The following is a 20,536-nucleotide window of genomic DNA, read 5'->3' as shown; positions in this document are numbered from 1 at the left end:
TAGTAGTTACTGAAAGAGAGGAGAGGCATAAAAAAACTGGTATTGAGACTGACTCTATAGCTATATTGGCCTTGGATTGTGCACTATGTATTATCATGTTTTTGTTTTTCTAACACTTTTTTTTTATTATTAATTATCACCTGTTTTTGTATATCGCAACACCGACAGTTCATACAGTGTATGTTTATGTTTTAGGAGCCACATAGGGAAAGCCATCCTGAGCCAACCAGCTTGTGTCTCCAAGCTCTTGTCTCTTCTGCTTGACCAGAGGCCCTCACCAAAGCTAGTACTTATCATCCTGCAGCTGTGTCGTGCTGCCCTGCCGCTCATGAGCGTGGAGGACTGCGGTAATGTGGCTCTGCCCTCGTGGAGCTACTCCATTAACACGCTAGATGCTGAGCAACAAGATGCCAATGATCCAGCCTCGCGCATTGCTGCCTTGCTGCTAGCGAAGCTGGCAGACTATGTAGTACCAGGTTTGTCTCTTACCTAGAACCTCTAAATGCTGTCCACCATCTGAATAAAGGCAAAAATGGCAAAGCAACTATACTGGATGGTTATAAAATTGTCTTCTCCTTCTTATTCCTATATTCTATTTCCCAGGCTGTCAGACTCTTCTCTCACCCAGCTCCTCTGAGCCAGACACAAGTCTCTCTCGTGCCAGTTCCAAAGGAGCTCTCAAGTCTGATGATGTTGGGGAGGAGGGAGAGGCAGTTGATGGCAAGCTTTCGATTTTTATCCACAAGAGAGAGGACCAGTCATCTCATGAGGTTTTACAACCACTTCTTAGGTATGATTTCACCTCAGATCTTTGTTTTGGGTTTACATTTGCAATCTTATTCTGGGTGTTTCTGACTTTACTGTTTCTCCACTCTTTCCAAAATGTAGCAGCTCTGAGGGGCGTCCCTTTCGACTGGGCACTGGAGCAAACATGGAAAAAGTTGTAAAGATGGACAGAGACATGACAAAGGTAACGTAAAAATAACTTAACCAGAACCATAAAGTGCCTTTTTTTGTGTGTGTGTGTGTTGGTTTTTTTTTAACTGCCATCTTTATCTCTGTCCTGTTTTAAATGTAATTTAGAGTGGATGCTGTGAGGTGATTACAGAAGAAGCATCTGCTGCCCTGAGGAAAGCCAACAAGTGGGCCCAGTCTGGTCTGATAGTGAGCGTTGGCCCACCTGTGGAGACTTTAGCCCAAGAGACTGCTGGGGGCGTTACTGCTGGTGACAAGAAGAAAACTGCTCAGACTGCTGTTTGTAGAGACAGGAATGCCGAGTTGGCCAGGTGCTGTTTCTCTGATTTAGACATTTTATACAAAAGTAAATCATTTAATATTTGCAGTCATATTTACAAGTGGATACTGCCAGGTTGTAGGTGTATGTGGCATGTGTGTGTGTGTGTGTGTGTGTGTGTATGTGTATGTGTTGTAACATTTCTTCTTAAAATCTGCCTTAATTAGGTCAGACCCAGTACGCCCATTTATCAGTGGCCATGTCGCCAACAGCATGGCTGCAGAGGTCATAGCCCTGCTTCATAGTCTGCTCACTGCTCCTGAGTCCAACACTGCTCAGATCTGGACAAGCACTGCTGAAAAAGTAAAGCATTATCCTGTTTCTTACCTCCATATCAATGATCATACTTGATATTGTTTGCTGATAGTGTTTCCTATGGCTGTTTTGTAGGTTCTCTCCCGGGCGCTAATGTTTATCCCTCAGCTGGGCAAGTATGCTGAGAGTATTCTGGAGAACGGCAGCAGCAGTGGCAGAAAACTGGCTAAACTGCAGGCCATTGGCAGACAGGCTGTTGCTGCACTCTGTGCTCTTGGAGGCTTTAAAGAAACTATCAAGATTGGTTCTGAGGTTCAGGTTAGTTCATATATCAAAGATACCACACATTATTATTGCATATATTTATCAAGATGGTGTGATCATATCCATTGAAACCACTGAAAAAATTAACTACTGTCATGTTTATCGTGCTTCCTTTGCTCTGCAGGTGGTAGGTAAAGGAGTGCTGGGGAGTGTGGGTATAGTTATGTCTATAAATGAGCAGGAGGGCATCGCTACTGTGAAGTTTCCGTCTTGCGAGTACAGGAAAGCTTGCAAAGCTTCAGATATCCTGACAGTACCAATATCACGCCTCTGCACTCCCAGATCTGAGGTAAGAATTCCAACATCAGGTAATATTAAAATGTTAAAAGGGTTGGCGTAATAAGCAAATGCTTCAGCCAATACCTTTTGATTAGCCTTGTCTCATGATTTTTTGCTTTGTGGTAATCTTTATTCTGTATTCACTGAGATATTTGAATGCTAATCAATAAAATCAAATCAAAAAACAAAAAAAAAATATGCAGTTCTTATTATAGGAGATGGCAACCTGAATGTCACTTTTGGCTCTCCCCACAACAGGCTCTTCCTCTCTATAAGCTGTCAATCACAGAGAAGGTGGTACAAGCTGTGCAGTCTATGCTTCTGCCACAGGAGGGCAGTCTCTCTATTCACACTTCTTTACCAGCTACTGGAGATGGCTCCAGCCCGGTAATGGCTGCAGTGCGCTTGCTGGCTGAAATCAGAACTAGGTGAGTAAACAGTAATGCAGGTAAACTTGTGCATTTTGTCTGATTGGTCAGGTCTGTGTCAAAATTTCTTGGGTTTTGTATTTGGAATCAACTTTTGAACTTTACTAGTCTGAGTCTCATATTTGCATTATAAGGGGAAACTATCTTATATTTAAAATGTAAACCCCTTAAGACTGGAGCATCATTATGTGATATGATGTGATGTTGTTGTTTTTGTTTGTTTTTTGTCAGGGCGTGTCTGGTGATGGCCCAACTTCTAGAGGACAGCTCCTTCTGTGAAGAGTTCATTCAGCAGTGTCCGGCTGCTGTTGAGGTTCTCAACCTGGTTGCCCAGGAGTGCAGCCCTGGTGAGCATATCCAGATATGTCATCAACTGGTACTTCTCAGCACCATACCAGCTTAGCAGCTGTGTGTCTGACACATTTCTGTCATCTTGTGCAGGAGAGCGCCTTGGCATGGTTGAAGCTCAATGCGAGAGAGTAAGAATGCTGTATCGGGACTGTGCTCGTCCACCACCTCCACCACTGCAGACGGACAGACGTCAGGTTGGGGCTACTAAATACATAGACAAAACACCGCCTCTCTTGTAACAGAGCTATAGTCTTCAAAGTGTTGAAATCTGTTGAATGTGTTTTAATTAACTGATAAAATCAAAATGATTGTGTTTCTACTCCTTATGTGCTCAAAAATGTTCAGACATCTTAATGTGTTTGGCTAAGTGTTTTTGGGCTCCCTCTGTCTCATCACCTTTGATCTGCTTGCCTTAACAGCCAAAGGAGATTACTTGGTGTCCATCCAGAGTTTTCCCTCCAGTCCGTGCCTGCATGTTTTCATCCCGTCTGACCTCTGTCACCTTCTTGGCTGATCCAAGTGCTGGAGGAGGGCTTCCCAGAGGCACTTTCATCTACGCAACCTCTCCTGTACCAGTTCAGGTGGGCACATCAGAGGAATGCACTCCTGCAGTAGTTTACTTTGTTTGAACAAATATCAGTGATTAGTATGAAATATAATTATTCACTTATAATTTATTTATTTATAATTATTTATTTTGAGCCTGTCCATAGTTTAAACTTTTCTCTCTTTGTCCTTGCAGGCACCATCGTTTTACTGGGAGATAGAAATTGTCTCCTATGGAGACTCAGAGGAGGACAGTGGGCCAATTGTGTCTTTTGGTTTTGCCCCTGAAGCAGAGAAAAGGGATGGCGCATGGACCAACCCTGTTGGCACATGTTTGTTCCATAAGTATGTAGACCTACATATTAAAGCAAAGATATTCCCTTTGGATTTCCTCTGCTCTGTTTCTCTTACTTGATTGCTGACTGCTTTACTCTTTTGTGTCATGCTGTCTCTGTGTGCTTGTCTCCTCTCTGTCTGTGTGTGTCAGTAATGGTAGGGCAGTGCATTATAATGGCTCCAGTTTGCTGCAATGGAAGAGTGTCAGGCTGGATGTGGCTCTACTTCCTGGTGAGACAGTAGCCAAAATATCTTTCTTTCCATATGCAATCGATCATTTCTTTTGTTTGATTTACACAGCTTGGAAATCCATACGGCAGTCTGTTATGGATTTGAAATAAACGTCTTACATGCAATGTTGCTTACCAGGCTGCTCTTTCAAAAAGCTGATTGAAAAACATATCTTGCTTTCTTAACTTAATCTAACTTGAGCTGTATCCTATGTTAGCATGTTTTAAAATGTGTCATGACCTGTTCACATCAAGCCATCACTGAGATGTGGATGTTCCGTCTGCATGAACACAGGTGATGTAGCTGGAATTGGATGGGAGCGTTCTGAGGGCACTCCACCTCCACCTGGTCAGGCCCCTAAAGGCAGGGTGTATTTTACCTATTGTGGTCAGCGGCTCAGTCCCATTCTTGAGGATGTAGCTGGTGGAATGTGGCCCCTGGTACACATTCAAAAGAAGGTGGGTTTCTGCTAAAAAGGGCTCATTTATATTTGAACTGCTCTTAGAAAATGTGCTGGATCATTTATATGTATGTATATATTTATATATTGACTTTCTCTGTATTCCTTTGCAGAACTCAAAGATACGTGCCAACTTTGGAAGCCGGGCTTTTGCATTTGCTGAAGGCCAAGCACACAGAAATGCTGCTGACTTGTGTGTAGACCTTGCAGAAGAAATCAGTGCAAATTTTGAAGCATTGCCCTTTGCTATGGCCTCAGACAGCGATAATGATGCAGGCACTAGTGTTACTTCAGACTCTGGTTCTCATGGACCCCCTTGTCGCATTGCAGCTGTTGCAGTTGCTCAGCAGCGTATGTCTCTTGCTTTCATCTGACATTCCTTTCCATAATTTTTTTTTCTTTCTTGTTGATCTGTATTTTTGCCTCACAGCCTAGTAACCTTTGTTCAATCTGAATATTTGGCTTTTGCAGAGTACAACAGTGACCAGTCCTGCCTTTATAAGGTGGAGCTGAGCTATGAGAATCTGGTCACCTCTGGACCTGACCCACATCCTCCCCCTATTGCTGATGATGAGAGTGATGATGAGGATGATGATGATGTTCCAAGAGTAAGAAAAGTCTGCAATGCTCAAAATTGTGTTGGAAAAAGTTTTAAGCTTAAGTATTTCATAACTGAATTTTGATTTGACTTCAGGAGGACCACTATGCCCTTCTGGTAAAGGCATGGGAGACAAAAGTGTTCCCCACAATTCGTAGACGGTTCCGTAACGAGGCTGAGAGGAAATCGGGCCTGGACCAAATCAAAGGAGCTCTGCAGCTGGGTAAATAACTTTTATTACAACATGGCCAAAAAAATCTTGCATGCCACTGCAGATTTCCATGACAATAAACACAACCTGTGCTGCTTTAGCTTTATGAGCCTTAAGATGTTTTTGGAAATTAAATGGAGTGTTAATTGCATCTAAAAGTCAAAATAATGTCATAATAGGAAGAACATTTTGTAATGAATAGAATCATACATGTTTATTTAACCGCCTTAAGATTTATTGCTGATAATTTAGGTTCACTCATAGAACAAGGAATTAATCATCAAATCAAATCAGACCAAGCTGGTGCAGTTTTAATACTACATGCTTTGATGTGCTTCATGATTTGATCATGGGATTCCTGTCATCAACCCTCATTAAATAGATGTCTGAAGTTATAAAATTAATCACTTACCAGACTATCTACCTGTGCGTAGAGCTGAGACACTGTTTCTGGTTTCAGGTATGGTTGACATTGCGAGGCAGACAGTGGAATTTCTGTATGAAGAGAATGGTGGCATTCCTCGAGACCTCTACCTCCCAACTATTGAGGATATCAAGGATGAGGCCAACAAGTTCACTATCGACAAAGTCCGCAAAGGTAAGAAAGGAAAAAAAGTCTTTAGACATCTGTACTAATATTGCACACAGTTACTTTTCACTTGCTGCCACTAGGCTTGAATGACCTTATTGTAATTTCCAGTGGGGAAAAAAAATCAAATGTATATAATGTGATGTGATGTCATTTAAATGATCCTCGCGATGATGTACTGTTTCAACACAGGCTTGACTGTGGTCATCCGATGTCCTGACAGCAACAATACCAACAGCACAACAGGGGGAACAGCACTGCCGAAATTTGCCATCAGGGGCATGTTAAAAACTTTTGGTTTGCATGGTGTTGTGCTGGATGTGGACTCTGTAAGTATACTCATTTACCATTATAAGTGTTTTCTATCTTAACAACAAAGATGCTGATGAACAAACTGTGTTTGCTTTGTTAAGGTGAATGAACTGGTACAGGTGGAGACATACCTGCGTAGTGAGGGTGTGCTTGTCAGGTACTGGTATCCTATTGAAATGCTGGAACGCCCACCTGCTGGATCTCGCCGTACTGCGGCTAATGGCTTGGTCTCATTAGACAGTAGCAACATTCAGATTCACAGGTAACATGTGAATCCAATGATGATAAATATGACACGTCTGCATGCTGCACAGAATCATTCATGCAGCTTTGCTTTATTTTAGGGAACTTCTTCGCTGTGAGAGTGCACTGGCCAGATTATACTGCCGCATGGCCTTGCTCAACATCTTTGCCCCCAAGAATCCGCACACCTTCACTCGTCTCTTCCACATACCTGCTATCCGTGACATCACCTTGGAACACCTGCAGCTTCTGTCTAATCAGCTGCTGGCTCCACCCCTCCCTGGTGAGTGTGACTATATAATATTATAATGAAACGCCTTAATACCATGTGCATATTCCATTAGTGGTAAATGTGTCAATTTTTCTTCCTGCAGATGGCACTATCAGTTCAAGTTCTCTTCTGCTGGCTCAGTCAGTATTGCACAATCTTGAGGGCCAAAGTTGCTCCCCCACAGACCTGTTTTACCAGGGCAACGCTCAGCCAATCCGGGAGTGGTTGACAGTGGCCATCACCCGTGCCTTGCATCAAGGAGAAGAAAGCTTACTTGAGCTTACAAAGCAGATATGCTGCTTTCTACAGGTGTGTTCTGCCAATCCATTATTAATCTAACAAATGTATCTCAGAGTGCATGTTTACAAGCTGTTACACCTCTTACAATTGTGGTGATTTTTTGACAGAATGCACCAGAGCAGTTTACATCTGAGGAGTTCCCAGTGACAGAATCCAAAGTAAGCATGGATGTCAGCTTTCCAGGTGCTGCATTTGTGATCGTGTCCTGCAAAGAAAGCCAGCTCGGCTGTCGTAAAGAGTGAGTTATGGTGGTTTATTAAATAACAGCTTTCATTAAGAAAAAAAACCCTAGGAGAGAAACTTAAAAACAAAATCAAATTGATAGCAAAAATGACATCTTAATCTTTTCTACTCCGTTAGCTCAAGTCTGTACAAGGCCCCTTGGGCTCGAGTCATGGTGTATGGCCTGGGTCACAAGGTGCGGAGAAATGGCCAGCTGAATCTGATGGAGGCTGTGTGTTATCCTCTGGATGCCTCACCTACCAACACAGGCCTTACTCCCCCACCCACCACCAATCAATATCCCTCTGTTATGATCCCTACTGATAAAGTGCACATCAAGCTTGGTTAGTATCTAATTCCAAAGGGAATTTATATAAGCTGCTTCAGCTGTTTTGTGAATAAACTCTGTACCCATTAAATGTAATGAAGTATCCCTTTGTCTTAATTGTAGGGGTGTCCCCCCCTCCTGGTGCTGTGCTGGTGTTGCACTCCTTGCCACTGGAGTTTCCTTTAGCCATGGCATTTGCTGAACAGCTGCTAACATGGAAGCTGGGAGAGAGCAGTGAACGATCAGAGGATGAGCTAGACACAGTGCCCTCATCTGTGCTGCTACAAGTGGTAGAACTACTTGGTAGGAGGAACATCCATTGTGACACCATTTAATGTGAATGTAGTATTTCATTGCCATATTTGTGTATCCTTGTTGTATAGCAGTTGTAGTATTACATTAAACACACAAATGTAGATTTTACCCATTAAATCCTAAATTTAGGTTAGAAGTAACAACTCAAAGCTTACGAACCTTGTACTTAAAGGGCATACCACTTCATCCATAAGTCACGAGACATTTAGGTGTATAAAGATTTCCCAAGATCCCAGTTTTGATTATTTTCCTTGGTCGTTGTTCTTAGGTGGTTTGCTTTGGACCACTGATCTGGCTCCCTCCATCAAAGAACTCATCTTTCACTTGTTAGCTGAACTTTTGCGGAAGATCCACCACTTGGAGCAGCGGAAGAGCCCTGCTGGTCTTTCAAGCTCCATTGCTCTTTTGCTTAACCCCTGCCTCGCAGTGCTCATGGCCCTGCAGACAGAACTCCGAAAGCTCTATGACCGGGAAACTCAGGGATGGACTGCTGGAGGGGCTGGAGCAGGGGGGTCCTCATCCGGAGGCATTGCATTGGCCCTGGGTGCGGAGCAGAGTCGATTCTCCACATACTTTCATGCTCTGATGGAAGTGTGTCTGGCTGTAGCAGAGGTGACGCTTCCCCTCAATGTTGGCGGCTCTTCAGTGGGAGCACTGTCCTCCACCAGTGCCCCTAACCTTAGTGATTCTTCTTCATCCTCATCATCATCCCCAGGCCAGACACCGCAGAGCCCCAGTCTGCTATCTAAGCGTAAGAAGGTGAAGATGAAGCGTGAGAGAGCAGCAGCTGCAGTGGCAGCAGTGTCTGGTAAACGGGGAAGTGGAGGTGCAAGGCTGTCAGAGAGTGACAGTGCCCTGCTGAACATGGCAGGTAGTAAACCTGAGGACATGCTGTGGTTCCACCGCTGCCTCACTCTGCTGATGATCTTACGACACCTTGCCAACAAGGACCCGCAGGGCTTAAGCGTAACCAGCGATGCAGTAACGGACGCCTGCCAGGCTCTGGTTGGACCCACTGCTCACAGTCGCCTGCTGGTGCTCTCAGGTATTCCCACGCACCTGGAGGAGGCTGTTGTCCGTAATGCTATCCGAAGGGCTTGCAACGCACATGGGGGGCTCTTTAAAGATGAAGTCTTCATTCCTCTCCAGGAGGAGGACCCCAAGAAAAAACCTGGAACTGGTGTTGCAAGCCCTCAGGATGGTAAAGTGGGTCCTGAACCTGAGCGCCCCTTTGCAAACAATGGAGGTCCCGAGAGTCCCGACAGCTCCAGTAGTGTAACTCCAGCTATGAGTGTGAGTGCTTCAGCTTCTACCAGCCAGACCTCTATCTGCAGCTCCTCTCAGGGGGTCTCCCGCACTGCCAGTGAACTTTCTGTCGATCAGGAGCTTTTAGCTGTCCCACCTCTCAATCCTGCGGCTGCAGCTTCTGCTGTTACATACCCCCAGCAGGGACTCCAAGAGTCACAGACAGTTTCTAGTCAGGAGAGTCTAGATACCTCCCTGTGTAGCACAGGGAGTCTTGGGAGTCTCGGCAGCTTAGGGGAACCTGTCGACAGTGCAGAAACACCATCCGTGTCAGATGGGGGCTCTATGCACACAGTCACCTCATTAGAGAGCAATGCAGTCATGGCCAGACCCATCAAAGGTTATGCTGTCATTGAGGTGAGCTGATTCAGAACGTTATTATTCCATCTGATTGATTTTGTGGTTAAGATGTTGAGATGTGAGGGAAATTTCTCTTTTTGTGACTATAGGTGCGTTCTCGAGCCAAAGTGGAAAAAATTCGTGCCAGTCTTTTCAACAGCAGTGACCTGATTGGCTTGTCCAGCCTGGAAGGTGAAGAAGAACTAATGGAGCTGACCAATGAGGAGATCCTCACGGCTTCCAGTGTTAACCAAAGCCTGTTTGACACACAGGGAAGCTCTGCCCTTGAAGACTACTTCTTGGAGAAGACAATCAAAGGTTGTCACTTAACTACAATCACATATTTGTTGCTTTTAGTTTTCTTACTTTGTCTAAATTAAAATTCTTCTGTTTGAAGGTGACAAGCTTGTACCTGGAGCCCGAGATGTCCTCACAGATATTTTTAAGAGCTGTGTCCACTCGGAGCAGATGCTCAGCCTCACGCCAGCCAAGCCCGTTAAAGTGTCTGACATTTACCTCAGCAAGGAGCAGATCAACTCTCAGACACCTGGCAACCTACTGCATACTTTCTTCACCAATGTTCGACCTCCCAAGAAAGTACTTGAAGACCAACTTACTCAGGTATGAGACAAGTGCTCAACAGTAAACTTGTGAATTCTTTGATATAGTTAAATTAAAAATTTGTTAGTCAAATGTGGGGGGTGGCTCAGTTGTAGTTTGGACTGTCACCTGACAGAGAGAAGGTCCTGAGTTTGAATTAAATCAGGACCTTTTCTGTGTGGAGTTTGTATGTTCTTCCCATGTCTGTGTGGTTCTCTTCAGGTTCTCCGACTTCCTCCCACAATTCAAAGACATTGAATTAGTGGGGTCAGGTTAAATGCCCCTAACCTGAATTTGAGAAATTGAAGAAAATGGATTGATGGATTACTATAATTAAAAAAATTATAATAATGCAACTGTAATTTTATTTAATAGACCTTTTTGTTTTAAAACAGCTTTTCAACTGTTGTACACGACAACTTACAAATTATTTTATTTTTTTAGATTCTAAGAAAGTATGGCACACCTAAGCCAAATAAGAACAAGTACAGCAAGGCAGGAAAAGAGCAGCATCAAGGCAAGGTAGTAAGCACAAAGAGGCCCATCACCAAACCTCCCACCAAGGAAAAGTCTGTGCTTAACAGTGTCAGGTACGTCACTCACTTCTTGAAGGGTAACTACATGTATAGAGGCATAAATACACTGTCATGATAACTGAATTAAAATGTGCTCATCTCTCAGAACCGCACTGAGTGAGAAGAAAACAGTGCTAAAGCCAAAATCTCCTGAGAAATCCAGACCTGAAGAAAAAGATGTGGAAAAATCTCCTGCTAAGAAAACCGAAGGTTTGTAATAAACACTCACACTTTGACCCCACACATCTTTGAATTTTTAGCTAACACAAAGATTTGCAAAGGATTAAAACAACCTTTGAATTAACTACCTAACTACTCCAGAACTATATGTGTGGTGAAGAAATATTCACATTCCTAAGCTGTGGACTCCATGAGTTTCAAATGTTCCATCACAAGTAAAAGTGAAATTAAAAAAAAGGACACGTAAAAGTGAAAATATTTGTGCTGTGTCATGAGAGAAATTTTAAGGAACCTGATGGGAATTGAACATCAAAATTCTAGCAGTTTCATTTTTGCTTTTTTTTTTTTTTTTTTTTTTTTTTTTTTTGATTTGGTTGTATTGTGCTTTTTCTTTCGTTTTTTTTCCCCACAGTTGCGTTATTTCATGAGGGCACCCAAAACCAGACACGAGACACTTTGTCACATGTCAAAATCGTTAAAAGCAATATTTTGCGCGGGTGTTTTGTTTTGTTAGTATCTTAATAAACCTTTTCATTAAGTTTCATCTGAAAACTAATTACCAGCTGAAACTGTAGATAAGCAAAAGTATAATACTCGTATCTGAATTGTAGGAAAGTAGGGTGAAGCAGCATAACATTGAAATTTGTAAGTAGGTTACCTGAGAATTTAAGACATACACACAACTGCATTTAAAGGTACTTTTGACTGTTGACACACCACCAGTCCACTATCAGACAAGTGAGAATTTTCCATATCAGTAGCTGATCATGTATTTGTAAATGAAATGCATCCTGCTGTGAATGGTTTCTTTAGTCCCAGAGGAGAAGTACTTGACACTAGAAGGCTTCCATAAATTTGCTGTTGACCGAGCCAAGCAGGACATCCGCAGTGTCTGGAGGGCAATTTTGGCTTGTGGTTATGATCTTCACTTTGAGAGGTGAGATTTGGACAGCCTTGTTTGAATACACAGACACACACACACACTTTCAGCAAACTTAACATGTTGTCAGTTCTCTCTTGTTGTAAGTAATTCTGCCCTAATTAGCTTTTTTTAACCTTTATAACAGCAATAATAAATGCATATATTATGTCTTATTACTAACTGCAAAGATGGTGATATATGTAGAATTTCCAGTGGGGAAAAAAACTTTATAAGCCTTATTTTGGGGCAAAGTCCCATTTTTATCAGATTCGACTGATTCTACAGATGTAGTAAACATTTCGGTGATTGTTTAAACTGAAGGTTTTTTGGTTGTTTTGTTTTTTCTTTCTATCAAAAATAACTGCCCACAGATATTTCTAGATGGCCGCTGAGTTTCTGCTTGCCTTTAAGAAGGCGAGTATGTGAGTTGGTTCATGTCTTTTTTTTTTCTTTTTTTTTTTTTCCCTGGTTTGGCAGTTTATTGGCTCTTAGGGGCATCATCAGGTCAGCTGTCATCTTTGCAGAACTCACCTATCAGTTTGTATTAAGGATTCTTTGAGTGTCTTGTCTCTATCTGATAATGTTTTCGCTCTTTAATGTTTTTAAAGAGCTCAGAGCTCTTTATTTAAGAACTCCTGTGCTCCTCTGCCAGGTGCACCTGTATAGACACTCGCCATGCACAGAAGGCTTGTAGAAAGTGGAGCTTAGAAATGGATGTGGCATTGGTACAGTACATCAACAGACTGTGCCGTCACCTGGCTATCACACCAGCCCGGTTGCACCCTCATGAAGTCTACCTGGACCCCAGTGATGCTGCTGATCCTCGTGTGGCCTGCTTACTCAGTACGTAAACTGCCAGCACTTTTAAAGTTCCACTGGAAAGTTTGAAACCTCAGGGGGTTTGTGTCAGCTATACATAACTTTTTGTATAAATGTCAATGTTTTTAGATGTGCCTGTGGAGAGTTTACGCCTACGCTTTGCTTTGCTGCAATCCCTCAACAACAGCCTGGAGAGTTTCTTCCTGCCGTTGGTGGAGCTGAGACAAACACATACGTATGAAAACAGCATTGCAGCTCTGTTGAGTGAGGCCAAAGGTGAGCGGGATCTGAGCACACATCTCGCATTGTAGTTTGTGTAACCTATCTGGAAAGCTTGCTTTGTTGAAATGACTCACCGCTTGTTCTATTTGCAGGCCTAATCTTTTATGACACTAAGGTCACTGTGATGAACAGAGTACTGAATGCCACAGTGCAGCGGACAGCTGACCATGCCGCTCCAGAGATTACACTGGACCCTCTAGAGATTGTGGGAGGTGGGTATTCCTTTCACTGGTTCATGTTTTTTAGTTTTTCCAAGTTCAATATCACTTCAATACGGAGCATTAGGGCCATATTAAGAAAAAAAATTATTATTGATCATTTTGAGTAAAAAATGTAGAAATGTGGACATTAAAATATTTTCAAGGCAAATTGCCACAGCTGCTATATCCTCTATATAATGGCTTGTGTAGCTAAGTTAGTGAAATTATATTTCAAAATCGGTTTTAGTTACAAGAAAATGATTTCTCTTTTAGCACATAAACAGAGTGTGGTAATAAGGATGTTGAAACGATGGTGCAGAAAGCAACATCTGGTCAGAAGGAAAAAACCCCACAAACTTGGAAAAGCGTGTATATTGTATCACAAGATACAGTCCCACTGCGCAAGTGACATCAGAGTGTTGTCTTTTATATGTCATATGTTTATATGTTTCATCCACTGAAGGGGTCGTTTTGTAATGCCAGGCAATGTTTTTGTTTTTTCAACGTCTACTGAACGTCTAAAATGTGGTTGTTGAAGACATCTTCGACTCATTTTAGACTGTGTTTTTAGACTTCTTCTATGGGCTCTATAGTCCCATGTTTCCAGATGGTGGAGGGCATGTTTTCTGTACAGAAACAGTTATGTGTGAAGGAATACAGAGCGATTAGTGGACATCTTCAGATGGCGCGGGCTCCTGAGCTAAAACAAAAGTGAGCAGCTGCACGGTGGATTTGGAGCAGAAATGTCCCGAGCTTCTCACAGACAGTTTGCAAAATGTGCGTATCAACAAATACTGTTGTTGATACGCACACAGAGTAGTCCAGTTTATAGACAATTGCATAAACTTCTCATACTTTCTGTTGCAATTTCTCTCAGTCTCGCTACCGATTACAAACACTCACTTCCTCTTACAAACCTCTTCACAAATAAAACGGGATTACTTGTAAATATGGAGCATATATAAAGCAAATAAAGCATGCTCTTTTAAACTTTTTAAACACAATTGTACTCTTTTTAAAAGGAATTTCAAAAATTTTCAAAAATACTTTAACCATAATTATTTTGCATTTTAACATTTTTAAAAAAAATGCCAACATGTACTGAATAAATCAATAGAATAACACATAATTAATGGGTGTTGTTTTTAAATAATCTGTATTTAAACATATTGTTTATGTTGATAACAATAATGTTGATATTTGTAATTAAAAAATACTACATTTCTTTATCATGTAAATTCCCAGCACCTGTCATAGATGTCCACGTGACGTCCAAAATAATTATCCAGTCCAAAGTTCAAATATTGAGCGTTATATTAACCTCCAAGGTGGGTCATGGTTTGGCGTCCAAATTGTGGACCTTGTTTGGACGTCATATAGATGTCCAGAATTGGTCATGGACCAACAGACCCAATATAGACATGGTCTGAACATCTATCTGACATCCAATGTTTAGTGGGATGTGACAGCTGATCAATTTGTTTCAGTAACTCATCTACACAAAGCATCTTGCAGAGGGTAAAGCAACTGCATCAGTTTGGCTCGAAACTGTAATCTGCACAGTTTGGGTTTTTTTTTCCTCGAAATAAAATTACGAACCTTTTTTCTCAAAATGATCAATAATTAATTTTTTTCTTAATGTGGGCCTAATACTCTTCATACTTGCAAGGTATCTTGTCAAACGTGCTTTTTTTCTGATCGGGTACGTCTGCCTCAGGTGAGATCAGGTCATCAGAGAACACGTACTTCTGCCAGGCAGCACGCCAGCTGTCGTGTGTGCCGTCATCCCAGCTTTGTGTGAAACTCGCCAGTGGAGGAGACCCAACCTACGCCTTTAACATCCGCTTCACTGGAGAGGAAGTTCATGGCACAAGTAAGAATTTCTCCCTCACATTACTTCTGTACTGCCTTGGATTCCTGCACTTGAGTTTTATTTTAATACATAAACTTCCAAATAACTGGTACAACTAACTAACCAGTATTAAAAACAAAATACAAAATCAATGGCAAAATATATGAACTTTTAATCGGTTGAGAAACTAAGCACTGGATATACTTAGATTTGTTCTGCTCTGCTCATTTTGTTTTTCTGTAATACAGGAAGAAATAAAGAGACAAAGATCATGTAAATGTGGCATTTGCAGTTACTTAATTACACTGTCAGGCCTTAAAAGAAATTGACCACTTTCAAGATGTTACAGGTCAATGTAGGTTTTCTGTTTCGTTTTGATAGGAAAAAAACACTATTTTTTGTTATAAAAAAAAAATTAATACAGGAACCTAAAAAAAAAGGAAGGACATTTCTACCAAAATAAAACAACAAAACTGGCTTTAAGAGGGGGTAAACAAGCACCATGTGTAAAAGGAGTTCTCATACTGCAATAGTTAATCACAAGCAGAACCCTGCAGCACAGATCCCGCGTCTATTTGTATTGAACTAAAATTCTTTCGAAGTTTATTTGTATGTGCACTTTGAATCAATGTACAGCCCTGCGAATAGTATTTGCCCCCTTCCTGTTCTAACTGGCTGTGATCAATGTGTGCAGGTGGCTCTTTTAGACACTTCCTGTGGCAGGTGTGTAAGGAGTTGCAGAGTTCTGCACTTTCCCTGCTGCTCCCCTGTCCCAGTGCTGCAGCCAATCGTAATAAGGTAATATTTATTTTCTATTACCTACCATGTTTTCTGCTTTTTTGTCTTTTTTGCTATATTTGTTTTCCCCAAAAATTCATTCATATCCAACTGTGTGCTAGATACTAACTGAAATGTGTTTTTATCACACATGATGCAAACTGCTGTGTTAGGGAGTAATATAATTCATATCTGTATTTGTGCTGTTCTCAGGGGAAATATGTCCTCACTCCTTGCCCTATCAGCTATGCAGAGGAACAGTTGCTGCACTTTTTTGGCCAACTACTAGGCATAGCCATACGTGCAGATGTGCCACTTCCTTTGGACTTACTGGGCTCGTTTTGGAAGGGCCTAGTTGGTGAGCCTCTTGACTCAGAGCAGGACCTGCAAGAAGCTGATGTGCTTACCTACAACTATGTCAAGAAATTTGAAAATGTAAGTGTATATTAGTGTTCGTAGCACCTTTCGATGCTACCAACATGACTCTAGTGACCTCAAACTTACCTTTTCCCTCCTATGCTGAAGGTGACTGACGAGACCGAGCTGGAGGCCCTGTGTGCTGAAATCTCCTCCCAGCACCATTCAGGAGAAAGCCCAGACTCTCCCAGCCGTCCCTGCTGCACCTTTACCTACGTCACTATGACTGGTGAAGAAGTGGAGCTTTGTCAGGGAGGGCGGAGCCTCATTGTCAGGTACAAATCATCCCGCTGATCGCATTTTTGTTGTTGTTGTTGTTCACTTTGGCAGTTATCTTAATTCAGCATAAGTTGTCTTTATAGCCAAATGCCACAGAACATTAGGGTGTGATTTCATTCTGGATGTCCTGTGTATCTGTCTGCAAAGCTGGCAGAACAAGGATGTGTATGCACGGGCGGTGCGGAGCCTTCGTCTGAGGGAGCTGCAGAATGTGGAGTGCATGACAGCGGTGCGTGCAGGGCTCGGATCCATCATTCCCCTGCAGCTGCTTACCATGCTCAGCCCTATAGAGATTGAGCTGCGCACCTGCGGCCTGCCTTACATCAACTTGGAGTTCCTGAAGGTGAAGCAGTGTTAATTTTGTTGACCAATAATTGTCATCATAGTTCACGTCAAGGGCTTTGTTTTTTTTGTCTGACAAGCGAACAACACGAGGTGAGTGTTGTTCGCTTGTCAGTGTTGTATGAGTGTTTCTCATAAAAATGTGAAACAACGAGCAAAATGTCAACACTTAGAAGACAGGAAGGAGTAGACGTATGGACACATTTTGCACACATGAAACTACGCCACTTTGTAAACTGTGTCAGCAACTCTAAGTGGTAAATACTCTTTATATTTTAGTCAAATAAATCAACCTCAAATTTAGTCTACAAGAACCTTATGATAGTCGACTAAAATGAAAAGAATTTAGATGCCTAAATTATTAAAACATTATGCCTAAAACTAAATCAAAGCTTGCTATCAAAATTAACACTGAGGTGAAACGTATATTTGTGTGAAAGTGATATGTCTGTGTCACTTGTCATTTAAGCAAAGAAGCTTAAATGACAAAAAAAATACACCGAATAGCCCAACAAAGAAGTTGGGCTATTCGGTGTATTTTTTTTTTACTCTGCTATTGATTCATGCTAGATATATGAAATACAGAGAGATGTCACTCACCTCGTGTTGTCACGGATTAGTATTTAATTTCAGCATGTGCTCGGTTCCCTCGTAGGCTCATACAATGTATCAGGTGGGCCTGATGGAGACCGACCAGCACATCGAGTTCTTCTGGACTGCCCTGGAGATGTTCACTCAGGAGGAGCTCTGCAAGTTCATCAAGTTTGCGTGCAATCAGGAGCGCATCCCATTCACGTGCCCCTGCAAGGATGGGGGTCCTGACACCGCCCATGTTCCCCCATACCCCATGAAGATCGCCCCTCCTGATGGAGCAGCAGGTAAGATCTGAGGGTTAAGCAAGGCCCCGAGCAGACTTGAATGACATAAGTAGTCACGTTAAATCAAGGGCGTAGATTTGGCATGGACGGAAGGGACATGTCCCCACCAATATCCAGCGATTATTGAATTGTCCCCACCAATAATTTGATCTCTTCGAATAAAGAAAAACAAACCCGATAGAAAGAAAAAAATGATCTGTCAACGTCTCATTCACCCAGCAGTGCAGAAAGAGTTAAATTACGTTCTCTACTGGAGTCCTACCTCATGTGACAAATATGGCCAATGTGATTGGCTGTGCCTTTCAGGGAGCTCTGTTTAGTTTTAGCAGCGGCAAGCCTGCGCTGTGAGGACCTGCAAGGAGGAGAGGAGGATGGCAGCAAAAAGGAAGAACCTGGATATAAGAAAGTATTTTTCAAAGAAACCTGTAAGTCACTTAAAGTCAAGTTCACTCATAAAATGTGTCCGTCATAATAACGTTACAGGCTATGCTAGGCTTTGGCCCACATCAGTCTAAAATTGTATGTAACCATGAATAACGTGTTTTGGAAACTAACTGCACAACAGGCAGCACTATTAGTTATCTCAGTCTCCCAGAGTAGCATTTCTAATTTTGATTGAAACAGTCAGAGAAAACGGCAGCCTCGAGTAAGCCAGGATATTAGTTTACAGAGGCTGTTAAAATGTTGGTGACAAAATATTACATCCTAATGGTACTGACATATTCATAGGGTTCATTTTTGAGACAAAATATCATGAGGTAGTCATGATTTTGCAAATATTCCACCTTGTAGTGCAGTTTGCACAAATTGTTTTAAAAATGCACTCACCCTACAAACATTACTGATGAGTCAAGATCTGCACAAAGTGACAGAAACACTGAAGCAGCTACACATTTTATTCTTATTGTCATGTATGTGCTATTTGTCAGGTGACAGAAGAACCAACACAAAGCTCAGAGAGTAATGGTGACACAAGATCACAGGTGAAATTGGATGATGACTTGGTGGTTCATTACTGTATTTGAAGCACATGTGACTGCATGTATTTGGAATGTCTCACTGTTATTTATCAGGTGACAGAGGCAGCTCTGCCATGTTGTAGCTCGGACAGAGGTGAAGAGGCAAGGTCACAGGTGACTGACTGATGATTTGGTACTATAGATTAACTAGTATTGTCATGACAGTTGTTAGGCTGCTGATGTAAATTGATTCATTAGTGTATATTTGACAAAGAATCTGAATTGACATGTCTCACTTTTTATATGGCACAAATCAATGTGTTATTTTATCAGGTGGCAATATGTCCTAGTGCAGTCAGAGGGGAAGAGCCAGGGCCAAAGGTGAGGCACATCAAGCACATAGTAATAATTTTAATCTGAGGATAAAACGCATGTACTGAGGCTGAAAGAAGCTTCAGTGCTCTCAGAAGACTAAAAACATGGCTAAGGTTAACAATGACTCAAATGAGATTAAACAATGCTGCTGTATGTCCACCAGGAGAGACTGGACAGTATAGATGTAAAACAAATATGCCAGCAGTTTATCTCAGTTAACGAGAGGAGAAGGCATGCGTTTGGCTCCTTCACATAGTGGACATTGAGTTGTTGTGTGGGACACCAGTAGTCCATGTCTGTTGCTGTAACAGTAGTTCATGTTTAGAATAAAAAATCCCAGCTCACTGACTTGATCGGGGCAACAGTGCCTAAAATGTTGCATAATTTTGCTGAGAGATCTTTTACGTTGTGGTAATCTTAGATGAGTAGTTTTATGGACAAAAACCAGCAGGTCATTCAGTGTTCCCTTAGTGCTAATGTATAAGAGATGTTGGTGTACTATAACTTATGTTGTTAAGTCCTTAAAGTCATATTCTTTTATTGTCATCACTCTATTTTTATTTTTGTATGATACCTGATTTATATGGAATATGGCTCAAGTAAACTAAAGTCTTAAATACTTAAGTAATTTAACATTATATAATTCACATATAAAACTATGAATTGTAATTTTAAATGGTTTAAAAGCATGCAGAATAGCATATGTAGGCAAGTATATTTCTCCTTTTTTTATCAAGAAGCAAAGACAAAAAGGGAAAAAAAAAAGAAACAGGGCAGGGTTCAATGGTTGAATCATCTGTCCCCACCAACGCCAAAACCAAATCTACGCCCTTGCGTTAAATCAGCTTCTCTTGCAAACTTGAGCAAACTCTGAAAATGTTGATTGTGTTTGTAAATTAGAGACACGTTTAAAATCTCAGGCTTGAAGTCTGCTGTCATTTACTGGACACCTGCATAGCTGGCAGCTTATTATAGCACCTGCTACGTAGCACGTCATTGGGCTTCTGGTTCATTAACAACTGGCAAACATGCATAACTGGGAGAGAAGCACTGGGTTATGAACTCCTGTTTCTCCTTTAGGTCAGCCAGACTCGCGCTACATCCGGGTGGAGACCTGTATGTTCATGGTGAAACTGCCCCAGTATACTTCTTTGGACGTGATGCTGGAGAAACTGCGCTACGCCATCCACTACCGTGAGGACCCACTCAGCGGCTGAGAAGACTTGACAACCCAATATTCCCCCCCATGTGCCCCAAACCTCACCCTCACCTGTGACCCCTTTTCTCCCTTCATCCCCAAGTTCCTGGACTTTCCTCTGAGACAGACCTTATGCTCTGCTGCATCGACAAGCCACAAAGTTAATTTTATTAAATTTTCAGTGGCAATGCTTTGTTCATCCCTGCTTTTTATTGCAGTTTACACAAATCGTACATTTCATTATTTTGATTTGTTTTGCTTTGTTTTTTTCTTGTTATTGTATTTTATTTTATTATTTTTATTTCAAGGGAATTCAGGGAAGATATTCTGAATTGGCACTGACA

General features: G+C 41.8%; 1 protein-coding gene across 1 annotated transcript in view; it reads left to right on the top strand.

Annotated features, from left to right (window-relative positions):
• LOC116323919 (probable E3 ubiquitin-protein ligase HECTD4) overlaps positions 1–20,211 on the top strand; it is a 39,342-nt gene extending 19,131 nt beyond the window's left edge. Inside the window, exons 36-76 of the mRNA XM_039620804.1 lie at positions 196–476; positions 604–790; positions 889–970; positions 1,084–1,286; positions 1,462–1,597; positions 1,685–1,867; positions 1,998–2,162; positions 2,411–2,580; positions 2,812–2,927; positions 3,022–3,125; positions 3,351–3,512; positions 3,674–3,822; positions 3,965–4,044; positions 4,339–4,502; positions 4,618–4,855; positions 4,976–5,112; positions 5,199–5,325; positions 5,774–5,911; positions 6,095–6,231; positions 6,316–6,476; positions 6,559–6,740; positions 6,832–7,037; positions 7,136–7,266; positions 7,389–7,594; positions 7,702–7,881; positions 8,162–9,555; positions 9,648–9,855; positions 9,935–10,158; positions 10,582–10,727; positions 10,819–10,922; positions 11,706–11,829; positions 12,467–12,657; positions 12,763–12,909; positions 13,008–13,127; positions 14,833–14,988; positions 15,662–15,765; positions 15,958–16,179; positions 16,270–16,436; positions 16,588–16,783; positions 17,438–17,660; positions 20,075–20,211. Of these exons, the coding sequence (XP_039476738.1) occupies positions 196–476; positions 604–790; positions 889–970; positions 1,084–1,286; positions 1,462–1,597; positions 1,685–1,867; positions 1,998–2,162; positions 2,411–2,580; positions 2,812–2,927; positions 3,022–3,125; positions 3,351–3,512; positions 3,674–3,822; positions 3,965–4,044; positions 4,339–4,502; positions 4,618–4,855; positions 4,976–5,112; positions 5,199–5,325; positions 5,774–5,911; positions 6,095–6,231; positions 6,316–6,476; positions 6,559–6,740; positions 6,832–7,037; positions 7,136–7,266; positions 7,389–7,594; positions 7,702–7,881; positions 8,162–9,555; positions 9,648–9,855; positions 9,935–10,158; positions 10,582–10,727; positions 10,819–10,922; positions 11,706–11,829; positions 12,467–12,657; positions 12,763–12,909; positions 13,008–13,127; positions 14,833–14,988; positions 15,662–15,765; positions 15,958–16,179; positions 16,270–16,436; positions 16,588–16,783; positions 17,438–17,660; positions 20,075–20,211 (7,888 nt within the window). The remainder of the gene's footprint in view (positions 1–195; positions 477–603; positions 791–888; positions 971–1,083; positions 1,287–1,461; positions 1,598–1,684; positions 1,868–1,997; positions 2,163–2,410; positions 2,581–2,811; positions 2,928–3,021; positions 3,126–3,350; positions 3,513–3,673; positions 3,823–3,964; positions 4,045–4,338; positions 4,503–4,617; positions 4,856–4,975; positions 5,113–5,198; positions 5,326–5,773; positions 5,912–6,094; positions 6,232–6,315; positions 6,477–6,558; positions 6,741–6,831; positions 7,038–7,135; positions 7,267–7,388; positions 7,595–7,701; positions 7,882–8,161; positions 9,556–9,647; positions 9,856–9,934; positions 10,159–10,581; positions 10,728–10,818; positions 10,923–11,705; positions 11,830–12,466; positions 12,658–12,762; positions 12,910–13,007; positions 13,128–14,832; positions 14,989–15,661; positions 15,766–15,957; positions 16,180–16,269; positions 16,437–16,587; positions 16,784–17,437; positions 17,661–20,074) is intronic.
• The last annotated feature ends 325 nt before the right edge of the window (positions 20,212–20,536 follow it).

The sequence above is a fragment of the Oreochromis aureus genome, linkage group 12 (assembly GCF_013358895.1).
Source record: "Oreochromis aureus strain Israel breed Guangdong linkage group 12, ZZ_aureus, whole genome shotgun sequence".
NCBI classification, from domain to species: Eukaryota; Metazoa; Chordata; class Actinopteri; order Cichliformes; family Cichlidae; genus Oreochromis; species Oreochromis aureus.
Note: the sequence above shows the minus strand (reverse complement) of the source record. Positions and strands in the feature narration are given on the sequence as shown.